Consider the following 15,516-nt stretch of genomic DNA (forward strand, 5'->3'; position numbering starts at 1 on the left):
TATTGTTATTTCTGTATCAATGAAATTGGAAGTTATACACATCACTTCACTTGTTTTTGTTCAGATTCGAGTACGACATATGAGGCCTGATGGTATAGACCGATGGTACATGTATCTGTCTCTTTACAGTGTTGGTGGGCTTCTTAATATTTGACGTTGGGACATACTATGGTCAGCCCCCCAGTCTATATAGTACCGCCCCTATACCAGTGATTACCAGTATAGCTAATCTACGCATAATCTTTTTTAACGAGAACACTAATTAAACCTTTCGGCATACTCGTGAAATAAGCCCCACCACTGCGTGTCCGTACTAATACTACGGCGGCTCGCCTATTTATACTCGTGAATTCAGCCCCACCGTGTGGCGTTCATCGGTAGGTAAGCACGGCGGTGGGGCTTCTTTCCACAGTATAATACTCGTGAATGCGGCCCCACGAGGAATGGTGTTTACGTGAAATTGATACAGCGGTGGGGCCGATTTCCACAGCATAGCATCTTTCGTCCTCCCTTTCTTCTCGGAAGGACTCCCTAATGTCCCTCGACTAATTTAACGGCCAATTTAACCATAAATACAACCCTACCTAACCCTAACCCTAGGACCTACCCTTGCTTGCTAACGCACGGGTGCACGCGCACTGCGGTGGGGCCTATTTCACGATTTTGCCAACCTTTCTGCAATGTACCAATGAGCCAAATGTGCACAAATTCTGAGAGTTAATCCTTTTGAGACAGCCACCCAAAAGTGAGTGCGTGCATCCGTGCGTATCGCAATTAAGCAAGGTTAGGCTAGGTAGAGTTGTATAGATCTGCACTTATAGTGTGATTGGGGTGGCTGTCTCAAAAGGAAGTCTTTCCAAATTCTGCACACACACAACAACAGTGTAACACGAACCCCGCGGGCTCCTTTAATTTGGTCCCCTTTAATTTGTACACAGTTATACTGTGGGAGCGAGCATTGGGGCGGCTGGTTGCAGTTAAATTTACACACAAACCAAACAATGAATAGCTAGGAAATAAGCATAGCACACAAAGGCCTACAATTAGCCAAGCAATAAATGTACCGATACGTGCATGTGTTAGTGTATAAAACAGTGATTGATAGTAATGTAGATCTAGTATGAGTACCGGAACATACCTTTGATCGAATTACATTTGTATCACCATGGGTCAGTCACTGTAAAGATACTGCCAGGGCGGGTACTAACCGTTAAAGTTTACAGCTACAGTCTGTATGCGTCTAACACTACCTAGGTAACTTTACTAGGTCCTACCTATAAATTATAATCGTCGCGCTGTATCCTCTGACCGAGTTTCCACTATCCACTAGCACTATCTTCTGACTGGTAATGATGGTGGCCTGGTGGTGCATGTCGTATTGAAAATGGGAGTACAAATCACGCTCACTGCAGCAACGCCCACTTGTACTTCAAGCCACATACAGGCCCATAAATAACATACATGTAGATACAGTTGCAGCGGCCAGGATCATGAGCTGCGTTGACAGCCAACCGACACTACCCCGTTCGGTTCACAGGTTCAAGGGGTGTCTGTGTCTCGTAAAGCTGTGCATCCCTCGTGGCTAGCGGCTGCAGCTGTTGTGTTGATGTTATATTTAGCCGCTGACATAATGTAGACCAAAGAGCGTAGAAGCGCACTTGAGGTAGACCGTCGCTCGCAAGTCTCAAAACATTGCGCAATCACAGGACAGCTGATCACATCACGTGAACGGGACTGTTCGATACATCAGCATTGTACTGGCCTACTGTTGACTTTTAATTCTTTCTTTCTTTTTTTCGGGCAGATGTGACAGGTGTGAATAGTGATTGTTGTGCGTGATTACAGCGGTTTCACATTGATACGTTCTGATAGTGTTGTGACGTCAGAAGCGAGAGTTTTATCGCCCTTTCTGAGCATTGCCGTTGAGGGCGCTGATGTTTTGGTGAGGAGCTAATTCACGTTGGGTCAACGTGTTGTGGTCACTGAAGGTCACTGTTATATTTTGGTTGTTTCACGCAAGCCCAATGTTGTAAGTACAAAATGAGTGAAGATTATTTGAGTTAAATAGTTTCTTTTGTTTGAGCTATGATGCATTTGAGTGAAGAAATGGTGGAGTAAGTGGTAAACCAGAGTTTAAAATGTTATCGTTTGAGTACGAGATTGTGACGCGTGTTGCCACTGAATGTTGTGTGGTGAAACTTCGCACGATCGTCTGCGTTTAGGTATCAAAGAAAATACAACGCAAATGAGGTGAAAATTGAAAATGGTTATGCCTGGACTATAACAGGCTGAGTAGAATTATGAAGATAGTGTGGAAATAAGAATTTGATGAAGTTGGTGTTTTATAATGCTGAAAGGAGCCAGATAAACAGTAGAAATGTATGTGTGAAACTGACAGCGTGTTGGTGATAGAGAAAGTAGGTCAGGCCATGTGGGGTCAATTGATACAGGCTCTAGCTGTGAGCTGGGCGACTGTTGAGATGTAGGCTCGGACAGATTATCGATAATGGAAGTCATGTGTATAAGATGAACAGTATGCAAGGTTATGATAAATGATATTGGGTTAAGAGTATCATTATGACCTATTCACTCGTGTAGCAAAATACAAATTGGTATTTATGCAATCTCAAAGGGGGTTTATGTATGTATATTGTATTGCACCTTTGCAATGTTACCAGCTGTGGAATGAGGTGTGAAAGACACAAAGGATTACACAAATAACGCAATTGCCTTAATAGTCCGTTGGATTTATTGATGGAATGAAGATACAATCACAAGGAGAATGTACATTTACAGATCTGTATGTACAATATGTATGGAGGTCGAATGTTCATGTGTCCATTCGCGTTGACATATTTGTGTATGTTCATTGGCAAGTGCTATTGCTCAATGACATGACTGTTTCATTTTGTTTCATTAAAGGTTGAACCATCATCATCATGGTCATCATTTACAGATGCCAGTTGGTATCAACACACGGGTCCACTTGAGTGATTTATTGGTCAACAGTGAACTTAAGTAAAGTGGTTAATACGTCACTAACAGTTCAACAACAATGAGTCTGGACGTGACTACAGGTATCAGTCTCCGACAGGCTGATTCTACGAGTCATCAGTCTACGACAGGCTGATTCTACGAGTCATCAGTCTACGACAGGCTGATTCTACAAGTCATCAGTCTACGACGGGCTGATTCTACCAGTCATCAGTCTACGACGGGCTGATTCTACCAGTCATCAGTCTACGACAGGCTGATTCTATGAGTCATCAGTCTACGACAGGCTGATTCTACGAGTCATCAGTCTACGACGGGCTGATTCTATCAGTCATCAGTCTTTGACAGGCTGATTCTACGAGTCATCAGTCGACGACGGGCTGATTCTACCAGTCATCAGTCTACGACAGGCTGATTCTACGAGTCATCAGTCGACGACGGGCTGATTCTACCAGTCATCAGTCTACGACAGGCTGACTCTATGAGTCATCAGTCTACGACAGGCTGATTCTACGAGTCATCAGTCTACGACGGGCTGATTCTACCAGTCATCAGTCTACGACAGGCTGATTCTACGAGTCATCAGTCTACGACAGGCTGCTTCTACGAGTCATCAGTCTCCGACAGGCTGATTCTACGAGTCATCAGTCTACGACAGGCTGATTCTACCAGTCATCAGTCTACGACAGGCTGATTCTACGAGTCATCAGTCGACGACGGGCTGATTCTACCAGTCATCAGTCTACGACAGGCTGACTCTACGAGTCATCAGTCTACGACAGGCTGATTCTACGAGTCATCAGTCTACGACGGGCTGATTCTACCAGTCATCAGTCTACGACAGGCTGATTCTACGAGTCATCAGTCTACGACAGGCTGCTTCTACGAGTCATCAGTCTCCGACAGGCTGATTCTACGAGTCATCAGTCTACGACAGGCTGATTCTACCAGTCATCAGTCTACGACAGGCTGATTCTACCAGTCATCAGTCTTTGACAGGCTGATTCTACGAGTCATCAGTCGACGACGGGCTGATTCTACCAGTCATCAGTCTACGACAGGCTGATTCTACGAGTCATCAGTCTACGACAGGCTGATTCTACGAGTCATCAGTCTCCGACAGGCTGATTCTACGAGTCATCAGTCTACGACAGGCTGATTCTACCAGTCATCAGTCTACGACAGGCTGATTCTACGAGTCATCAGTCTACGACAGGCTGATTCTACCAGTCATCAGTCTTTGACAGGCTGATTCTACGAGTCATCAGTCGACGACAGGCTGATTCTACGAGTCATCAGTCTATGACAGGCTGATTCTACGAGTCATCAGTATACGACAGGCTGATTCTACGAGTCATCAGTCTACGACAGGCTGATTCTACGAGTCATCAGTCTACGACAGGCTGATTCTACGAGTCATCAGTCTACGACAGGCTGATTCTACCAGTCATCGGTCTACGACAGGCTGATTCTACGAGTCATCAGTCTACGACAGGCTGATTCTACCAGTCATCAGTCTACGACAGGCTGATTTTACCAGTCATCAGTCGATGAAGGGCTGATTCTACGAGTCATCAGTCAACGACAGGCTGATTCTACGAGTCATCAGTCTACGACAGGCTGATTCTACGAGTCATCAGTCTACGACAGGCTGATTCTACCAGTCATCAGTCTACGACAGGCTGATTCTACGAGTCATCAGTCTACGACAGGCTGATTCTACCAGTCATCAGTCTACGACAGGCTGATTCTACGAGTCATCAGTCTACGACAGGCTGATTCTACCAGTCATCAGTCTTTGACAGGCTGATTCTACGAGTCATCAGTCTACGACAGGCTGATTCTACGAGTCATCAGTCTACGACAGGCTGATTCTACGAGTCATCAGTATACGACAGGCTGATTCTACGAGTCATCAGTCTACGACAGGCTGATTCTACGAGTCATCAGTCTACGACAGGCTGATTCTACCAGTCATCGGTCTACGACAGGCTGATTCTACGAGTCATCAGTCTACGACAGGCTGATTCTACCAGTCATCAGTCTACGACAGGCTGATTCTACCAGTCATCAGTCGATGAAGGGCTGATTCTACGAGTCATCAGTCAACGACGGGCTGATTCTACGAGTCATCAGTCTACGACAGGCTGATTCTACGAGTCATCAGTCTACGACAGGCTGATTGTACCAGTCATCGGTCTACGACAGGCTGATTCTACCAGTCATCAGTCTATGACAGGCTGATTCTACCAGTCATCAGTCGATGAAGGGCTGATTCTACGAGTCATCAGTCAACACAGGCTGATACTACGAGTCATCAGTCAACAACAGGCTGATATAATATACGGCTTATCACACCACGGTTGTGACTACAGGACAGGATGAGTCACACAGATATCGATGAAGACTTGGCAGCCAAGCTCATTGTAAAGGAGCGAGGTGCAGTACCAGTGATGAACAGTGTTGAGTCAGCAGATGGTGGGGTTCTGCATCATGACATCAATCCGGAGGATTCCGTGAGCCAATGTGGAAGGAGCTCCACTTCATCCACATCCTCGAGGCTAAAGGCCATGGCTAAGAGGGCAGCCTTGGAGGTAGAGGCAGCGGCCTTAGCTCAGCGGCAGGAATATGAGCTTGAGGAGTTGCGACTCAAGCAGCGCAAGGCTCAGCTAGCGCTGAGGATAGAGCTGCAGGTTGCAAAAGCTCAGGAGCAAGTTTACCAACAGGATGATGCTGCGCAGGAAGGTCCCCCTATTGAGCCGCCAGTTGTGCACGCTTCCACGCCTTCACGCCCTGCTGCTGCAGTGAATGCTGTCGAAAGGCCACGCGAGGATGAGACACTCCCATACCCTCCTTCGGAGAGAGATGCAGTCTTTCTTGAGTTGCTTCAACAAGGACAGCAACAGCAACAGCGGCTACTAGAATCCGTATCTCTGCCTCAAATAGATCTTGAGAGGTATGATGGAAATCCTTTGAAGTTCCACGAGTTTTGGCGTGGGTTCGAAAATTGCGTCGACCAAACAACCGTGAGCGATGCGGTCAAGCTTGACCGCTTACTTCGCTACTGCGCAGGAGATGTGAGAAGGCTTCTTCAGCCATGTTTGATCATGAAGGCGTCGGAGGGGTATCATAAAGCTAAGAGTATTCTCCAAGAGAAGTACGGTGATCCTGTGCTAATAGCCGATGCATGGTTACGGAAGGTAACCGAGGGAAAGAGGATCAGTCCTCAAGATCGACGTGGCCTTGGAGAGATGGCGGATGAGATCCTCATCTGTGTGCGGACGCTAGAGGCAATCGGTCAGCGTTCCGAATTGACCTCACAGCGTGTTCTTCTACAAGTCACGGAAAGGCTGCCGTATTACCTGAGAGCTAGGTGGTTGAAGGTGGTTAGTACCGCTCGGAAAGACCGAAGACTTCCTTCCATCAGCGACCTGGTTACCCTCTTGCAGGAGGTGGCCAAGGAAGAAAACGATCCGGTCTTTGGAAGGTTGCTAGAGAGAGATGTTTCTAAGACGCCGTCCATGAAGAAGAGGGCATCCAGCAAGGGTCATAGGGGAGTCTTTACAGCGAGCACTGATGACGGAGATGTCAAAACGAGGCCTTGTGTTAAATGCAAGGGGAATCACACCTTGTTTGGATGTGAACAGTTCAAACAGCTGGAGCCAGATGAAAGACTGAAGTTGGCCAAAGACGAGAAGCTTTGTTTTAACTGCTTGAAGAAGGGCCATGGTGCCAACGGATGCAAGGTCAACCGTGTTTGTACGGTTAAAGGATGTGGCAAGAAACACACAAAATTCTTGCATCTTCCAAGACAGCCTTCTCAGCCTGGTAGAAATGCATTGCCACCAAATGCTCAGGAGACGCGTCGTGATGAACCCCGGTCATCATCTACAGCAGGTGAAGCTAGTAATCACTCATCAGCTCGAGTAGGAGAGATGGCTAGCAACGTCATAGGGGCCGGCAGCAAGATTGCACTTCCTATAGTGGCAGTAAGAGTGAGAGCCAAGGGAAAGGACACTTACTTTGACACTTACGCCCTCTTAGACAGTGGCTCGACTTCAACGTTTTGTACTACAGAGCTGACTAGGAAGGTCGAGGCTGAGGGGGGAACTCAGAAGCTGTCGATGTCAACATTGGATAGGTCCAGTAGTGTGATAACGTGCAAGACAGTCAGCCTTGAAGTGGAAAGTCTGTCAACTGGGAACAGGCTGAATCTTCCTCATGTGTATGCGAAGGAACAAATCAATGTGAGCCGTTCACACATCGTTGATGTGAGCGACACTGAGCGATTCCCACATTTGGCAGATGTAGATGTCCCTAAGGCCAGCCCTCGAGACGTGATGCTTCTCATCGGTCAAGATGTCCCAGAGGCATTGGTACCCCTAGATGTCAGACGTGGTAAGGCTGAGGACATCTATGCCGTGAAGACTGTGCTAGGTTGGACCGTGAATGGACCAGTTGGGAACCACCACAGTGACCAAGACGTATCGTCAAGCTTTATTTCCAGGGACGCGAATTTGGAGCTTCAAGTGGAAAGGTTTTGGTCACTTGAGTCGACAGAGTCTCTAGCAGACCAGTCTAAGTGTATGTCTGTAAATGACAGGAGGGCTCTGGATGTCTGGGATGAGAGTATCCAAAAGGAAGATGGTCACTACCAGTTGTCCATACCCTTTAAGGAGAGACCCCCAAAGCTGGCTGACAACATGAGTGTGGCTGAAAGGAGGCTGCAGAGTCTTGGTAGGAGATTAAGAAGAGATGAGGATCTACACAGACGATATACCAAGGCCATGACAGATTTGGTCGAGGAAGGATATGCTGAGAAAGTAGCGGAAGAAAATGCAGGTTCATGCGACCCTGTTTGGTATCTTCCTCATCATCCCGTTGAGAACCCCAACAAGCCAGGGAAGACAAGGATTGTGTTTGACTGTGCGTCTACCTTCCTGGGAAGATCATTGAATGATGCTGTTTTACAAGGTCCTGATTTGACAAACTCACTTCTGGGTGTTCTCTTGAGGTTTCGTCAGGAGCCCATTGCAGTTATGGGGGACATCAAAGCCATGTTCAATCAAGTGCGAGTCCCACCTGATGAAAGAGATTTGCTGAGATTTCTCTGGTGGCCGGAAGGAGATGTGGAGAAGCAACCCGAGGTATACAGGATGTGTGTACACCTCTTTGGAGGGACCTGGTGTCCCAGTGTGTGCAGCTTTGCTCTGAGGCGTACCAGTGAAGACCAGGATGCGGAGTTCTCCCCAGAAGCAGTAAACGTGGTGAAGCGCAACTTCTATGTGGATGACTGCCTGGTGTCTGTGAAGGAAGAGGATAAAGCAGTTCAGCTCGTAGATGAGCTGAAGAGAATGCTGAAAGGGGGAGGCTTCAACCTAACTAAATGGCTGAGCAACAGCCCAAAGGTGATGGAGTCTGTGCCTGTTCATGACAGGGCAAAGGAGGTGGAAGGACTTGACTTGACTTATGACGCATTACCAATTGAGAGGGCCCTGGGTGTGAAATGGAACATTGAACTTGACACCATGACATATGGAATCACACCGAAGCACAAGCCATGTACCCGTCGTGGAGTGCTGAGTGAGGTTTGCTCGGTATATGATCCGTATGGATTTGCGAGTCCATATGTGTTGAATGCAAAGGTTATTTTGCAAGAGCTCACAGCAATGAAACTGGACTGGGACGACCCATTACCAGAGAAGCAACGTGACAGCTGGCTGAACTGGAAGAGAGATCTACCACTTATGGAGGATTTCAACATCAGCAGGTGCCTAAAACCTCATGACTTTGGTGAGGTGATGGAGTATCAGTTGCATCATTTTTCTGATGCTTCGGAGAGGGCATATGGTGTAGCCTCTTATCTTCGAGTGACGAACCAGGAAGGCAAAGTTTATTGCAGTCTAGTCATGGCCAGGACTCGTCTGACGCCGCTGAAGAGAGTTACAATACCGAGACTTGAGTTGATGGCGGCGACGCTTGCTGTAAGAGTGGATAGTATGCTGAGACGTGAGCTTGACTTCAACTTGAAGGAATCCGTCTTCTGGAGTGACAGCACTATAGTGCTCCAGTATATCAAGAATGTGGAGAAGCGATTCCACACATTTGTTGGGAACAGGATCGCAGTAATCCATGAAGGATCCGAACCAAAACAATGGCGCTATGTCGACACTCGGCAGAACCCAGCTGATGATGTCTCGAGAGGGATGACGGCTGAGCAGCTGATGAACAGTGACAGATGGGTAAATGGACCTATCTTCTTGTGGTCTGAGGAGGAGTTATGGCCAGGAAGCCATGCCTGGGACGATGTCAGTCTTGACGGTGACCCCGAAGTCAAGAGTAAGGACAAGGCTGGGGTTTACATGTCGGCTGAAGTTGAAGGAGCAGCTTCAATGAGCAAACTGCTTGAACATTATTCATCGTGGCACAGGCTGAAGAAAGCAGTTTGCTGGCTAAGGAGGTACCTGAAATGGCTGAGAGGTAGATTTGCGCATGGTACTGAAAGCATTTCAGGTGAATCTACTAGTGGAAATCTGACGGTGGAGGAAATGAAGGAAGCAGAGGAGAAAATTCTGCAGTATGTGCAATCAGTCAACTTCCCTGATGAGATATTTTCCCTACAGGCTGACCAGAATGACGATGCACGACAAGGACAGAGCTGTAAATATGTCAAGAAAATAAGCTCTATCTACAAGCTAGACCCGAGAATGATCAATGGCCTATTGAGGGTAGGAGGAAGGCTAGGCAGATCGGTGCTGCCAGAGGACGCGAAGCATCCGATTATACTCCGCCATGATAGCCATGTTGCCAAGCTTATCTTGAGAGAAATACACGAGACATCAGGACATAGTGGGAAGAACCACATATTGTCTCGCCTGAACCAGAAGTACTGGATTCCTGCTGCTGGCTCTGTGATCAGAGGGCTACTTGCTAGATGTGTTGTATGCAGAAGGCAGCGAGGGAAGGTTCTTGTGCAAAAAATGGCGGATTTGCCAGCAGACCGTCTTACTCCAGACGAGCCCCCTTTCTCGAGAGTTGGGATTGATTACTTTGGACCGTTCGAGTTGAAGAGGGGTCGAAGTGTCGTGAAGAGGTATGGAGTTCTGTTCACATGTCTTTCTGTGAGAGCGGTTCACCTTGAGATGGCAGATTCCCTTGACACAGACTCTTGCATTAATGCTATCAGACGCTTCATAGCACGCAGGGGAAATGTGAGAGAGATTAGGTCTGATAATGGTACTAATTTGGTCGGAGCGGAGAGAGAACTGAGAGCTGCGATACACAGTTGGAACCAGGCTCAGATACATGAGACGTTGCTGCAGAAGAACATTAAATGGACGTTCAATCCACCCGCAGCTAGTCACCAAGGTGGGGTGTGGGAACGACAAATCCGTACTGTGAGGAAGCTGCTGTGTTCCTTGGTCAGACAGCAAACTTTGAACGATGATTCGTTACACACGCTCTTTTGTGAAGTAGAGGGCATCATCAACAGCCGGCCAATAACTGGGGTGTCCACTGACGTGAATGATGTAGAAGCCTTGACACCAAATCATCTGCTTCTGCTAAATGCAAGTTCAACGCCGCCTCCAGTGGCTACTAGTGAGGCAGACAACTACGCCAGGAGGAGATGGCGTCAAGTGCAGTTTCTCGCCGATACCTTTTGGACGAGGTGGAGGAGAGAATATTTACCACGATTGCAGGAACGGCAGAAGTGGGCTACTTCTCAACGCAATGTTCATGTTGGTGATCTGGTCTTAGTAGTCGACGAGCACTCCCCGCGCAATGTTTGGCCTTTGGGAAGGGTCCTCCAGACATGGCCGGATGAGAAGGGCTTTGTTCGTCAGTGTGAAGTTAAAACACGAACTAGCATACTGCGGAGACCAGTTACTAAGCTATGTTTGATTCTCGAAGCAGATTCTTAGAGACAATTGGTGTTTCTAAGATGAGGGGTGCAAGCCTAGCGCTGCCCCGTGCGGAGTTATTTGTTTGTGCAGTCAGAACTAGAACGCTGAATTGATATTGATAGTTTTGTGTATTTAGTGACAACAGAATAGTTGTCAGTCAGCGAGTTCAGAGAACATTATTCTGAAATGGCGAGTTTCATTTGAAATGATATATGCAAGGTGTTTTGAAATACATTGTATGTTGTTGTTTTATTAGAGGTGCGAGCCTAGCGCCGCCTCCCGTCTCCCATGTGTGATCGCTCATTATTATCAACAGCATGAACAGACATGTTTGAATTACTTTAAAGTTGCGATTTCAACATCAAGCAGGGAAGTATCTTTGCAATATAGACGCGAATTGCCAACGGAACGTGCTATTGTTGATGGATTCAGTTAGTGAATACATAGCGCATCACCAGATATGGAAGGACCCACCCATGCAACTCCGGCGATTTGGAGATATTTAGCAGTTTGAAGCTGAGGCTAATATTTTAAGCGCTAAGATTGTGACTCATGAAAGAACCAACAACACAGCAATTCATTCTGAGAGAGAACAATTCAGTTTATTTCATCATGTGTCAATTTATGAGCAGAGGGATATTTCTAGAAATTAGTAGAAATTCTGATAGTGAACAGAGATTCAATAGGTCGTGATGAATATCTGTGAGAGACTCAGTATTACTGTGAATTCATTTAAAGTAAAGATTGATTGCAGAACTTTTGTACCGTTGTGTATGAAATTTGCCAGAGCACCTCTTCCTTTTTTTTTAGATGTTATTTCAAATCCTGGCCTGGGACGGGGTTTAATATACACACTTTTGTTTTGGAGTTTAATTGAAGGAAACAAAGTGAAAGAAAGAATTATAGGTATTGTTAGTCAATTATGGAATGTTGACGAACTTCCTTTCACCATTTGTTGCAAATGCATAATGTATGCATTGTGTGTATGTACCAGTATTTGCATATTTATCATGCGTAGATTGTATGGCAGTTACAAACTTATGGAGCCATCTATTACCGCAAGTAGTGGATTGCTACTGTAGTGGCACTGGTTAGGGTACAAATTATCTTCAGAACCTATTTGGCAGAGGTTTATATGTGGTGTTGTGAGGTTCTGGAATTCTACCATTGTCATATAAAAGGGTATCAGTGTTTAGCCGAGCTATAATTTTAGATACATTTGAAGGGTAGATTGTATTTCACACTTGATGATGAATATACAACCATAATAGTTGTCATGTTTATATGTAACGGTTAAAAGAGTTATTCAGTTAGTATATGTAAAATAGGTTGAGCATACAGGACTAGGCTGAATGTTGTATTATGGAAGAATGTTCAGACTGAATTTAACTTGTTTGTTTGATGATGAGTTTTGAATTTGGAGTTACGAAGAAGTAATCGTTCATTTGTTGTTAAGGTAGAATGATTATTATGATTAATTTGGTAAATGCTTCGCTTTTGGGCTCTGCATTTAAGGGGCCGGGATGTTGTGCGTGATTACAGCGGTTTCACATTGATACGTTCTGATAGTGTTGTGACGTCAGAAGCGAGAGTTTTATCGCCCTTTCTGAGCATTGCCGTTGAGGGCGCTGATGTTTTGGTGAGGAGCTAATTCACGTTGGGTCAACGTGTTGTGGTCACTGAAGGTCACTGTTATATTTTGGTTGTTTCACGCAAGCCCAATGTTGTAAGTACAAAATGAGTGAAGATTATTTGAGTTAAATAGTTTCTTTTGTTTGAGCTATGATGCATTTGAGTGAAGAAATGGTGGAAGTGGTAAACCAGAGTTTAAAATGTTATCGTTTGAGTACGAGATTGTGACGCGTGTTGCCACTGAATGTTGTGTGGTGAAACTTCGCACGATCGTCTGCGTTTAGGTATCAAAGAAAATACAACGCAAATGAGGTGAAAATTGAAAATGGTTATGCCTGGACTATAACAGGCTGAGTAGAATTATGAAGATAGTGTGGAAATAAGAATTTGATGAAGTTGGTGTTTTATAATGCTGAAAGGAGCCAGATAAACAGTAGAAATGTATGTGTGAAACTGACAGCGTGTTGGTGATAGAGAAAGTAGGTCAGGCCATGTGGGGTCAATTGATACAGGCTCTAGCTGTGAGCTGGGCGACTGTTGAGATGTAGGCTCGGACAGATTATCGATAATGGAAGTCATGTGTATAAGATGAACAGTATGCAAGGTTATGATAAATGATATTGGGTTAAGAGTATCATTATGACCTATTCACTCGTGTAGCAAAATACAAATTGGTATTTATGCAATCTCAAAGGGGGTTTATGTATGTATATTGTATTGCACCTTTGCAATGTTACCAGCTGTGGAATGAGGTGTGAAAGACACAAAGGATTACACAAATAACGCAATTGCCTTAATAGTCCGTTGGATTTATTGATGGAATGAAGATACAATCACAAGGAGAATGTACATTTACAGATCTGTATGTACAATATGTATGGAGGTCGAATGTTCATGTGTCCATTCGCGTTGACATATTTGTGTATGTTCATTGGCAAGTGCTATTGCTCAATGACATGACTGTTTCATTTTGTTTCATTAAAGGTTGAACCATCATCATCATGGTCATCATTTACAGATGCCAGTTGGTATCAACACACGGGTCCACTTGAGTGATTTATTGGTCAACAGTGAACTTAAGTAAAGTGGTTAATACGTCACTAACAGTGATTATAGTTAGCAGGTGCAGCAAAATGGGCGCGGAAGTCAAGTATGGAGCTTGTGGCTGGGTCATCAGACGATGGTGACCATCCCCTCGTACCTTCCTCCCCTATTATACTTAACCCCACGTACCCACAACTTCCGGGAATCTCCTCTAGGTCACGGGTGGATCGGTCATCAATTAACCCCACAGAACTAGAAAATAGGTGTCTCTTCGAGTTCTGTGATTAACCCTCGAAAAGTCAAGGCATTGTTGTTGGCTTTTTTTTTTTGGTGTGTGTGTTCAGGGGTGTCGATCGGGGGGGGGGGGGGGGGAGGGGGGATGAGGGGCAATATTGCCCCAAAATATTTCGGGAGATGTGGAAAATGTTCTTGCTTTTTTTTTTCTTTAATAGAACTCTGTACAAATATTTCACCCAAAGTGTGCACCATCCCTGTTGAATTTGAATTTCAATTCTGATAATGCAAAATCTAATTGCGTGGGAGGGGGATATACCAACCCCCAAAAATGTACACCAGGGTCCTGTGTCATAAAACTTATTGTGACAACTACCACATTTCTGTGACAAATTTGTTCTAGGCCAATCATATGCAAGGATTTCAGTAGCTTATAACAACTATGACAACTTGTCACGGATAACAAGTTTTATGAAACAGGGCCATTTGTCACTTCAGTTAAAAAAATTCAAAATTTCACTCATGTGGGAGGGAATTTCTCCTTTCCCCGCTTGTGTCTTCTCCAGTGACTTCAGTATACTAGTACACTTTGGCGATAGAAAATTTCCAAAATTCCATCATGTGTTTACGAGATATTTTCATTTAAATTCTAAAATTGCAAAAGCTCCCTCGTATGCAGGGGCATCAATCCTGGAGGATCCCTTGTGGTACCCGGAGAGTGATGCCCTGGAGGGCAAGGGGGCACAGTTGCTCCCCTCCCCCTCCCCCCATGAAAATACTGGGGGTGGGGCAGACACATCATTTTGCCCCCTCACATTTCCTGAGATGCAGATTTTTTTTTTTTGCTTTTTTTGATAGAAAAAATATATCAGCCACAAATGTGTATATTTCACGATGTTCTGTATACTTTTTTTTGCTTACCATTTTGTTTGTAACACCTATGCACTCTGCACAAATGTCTGAAAAAAAAATATGTATAATTATTTTTTACAATACAATAAAATATCTTGAATCTTGAATGATTTTTCCCATCGTCTGTTCCATGAAATAGAAGTCAATAGCGTGCTTGCCATTGGGAATACACTTGTATTCCTTTTGTCCGATTAAATAAACCTTTTTATTATTGTTCAATGCATGTAATCCTATTATTACAGGGTTCATACTCTTTCTCATGAATTAAATTCCATAACTTTCCATGACCTTTTTAGCCAGATTCCATGACCTTTCCATGACTTTCACACATTTTTTTTTTTTTTCAACACATTAGACTGAAAATTTGATCTCAAATCAAAGCGAAGCAACTTTAGGGAATACATACACATCTCACATAAACAACAGATAAACTTCTATAATTTTTGCAATTGGACATGACTTTCCATGACCTTTTGATGGAAATATCAGTTTTTCATGACTTTCAAGGCCTGGAAAAAGACTTGGCCAAATTCCATGACTTTCCACGTTTTCTATGACCTGTATGAACCCTGCTATAAAACATCAACTTGTTCTTGGAATAGATTTTTTTTTTCTTCAAATGAGGATACATTCCTGTCAAAACCATAATAGTGCACAACAACAGACAGACAAACAGACAGATACACACACACACACACACACACACACAGAGGACACAACACTTGCCCACACATGCTCAAATATATTCCTGCAAAAACCTTCACACATGGACCTTTTCAGTATTACTTGTACTCAT

The 15,516-nt window shown here is 44.8% G+C and overlaps 1 protein-coding gene across 1 annotated transcript; it reads left to right on the forward strand.

Moving 5' to 3' along the window:
* Positions 1-5,375: 5,375 nt before the first annotated feature.
* On the forward strand, positions 5,376-10,916 carry LOC140242438 (uncharacterized). Its single transcript, XM_072322173.1, has one exon. The coding sequence runs from the start codon at positions 5,376-5,378 to the stop codon at positions 10,914-10,916; it is 5,541 nt and encodes a 1,846-aa protein (XP_072178274.1).
* Positions 10,917-15,516: the final 4,600 nt, after the last annotated feature.

Source organism: Diadema setosum, chromosome 19 (genome assembly GCF_964275005.1).
Source record: "Diadema setosum chromosome 19, eeDiaSeto1, whole genome shotgun sequence".
Lineage (NCBI taxonomy): Eukaryota > Metazoa > Echinodermata > Echinoidea > Diadematoida > Diadematidae > Diadema > Diadema setosum.

Coding starts and splice junctions, on each gene's coding strand:
- LOC140242438 (XM_072322173.1), top strand. CDS start 5,376: ATGAGTCACACAGATATCGATGAAGACTTGGCAGCCAAGCTCATTGTA.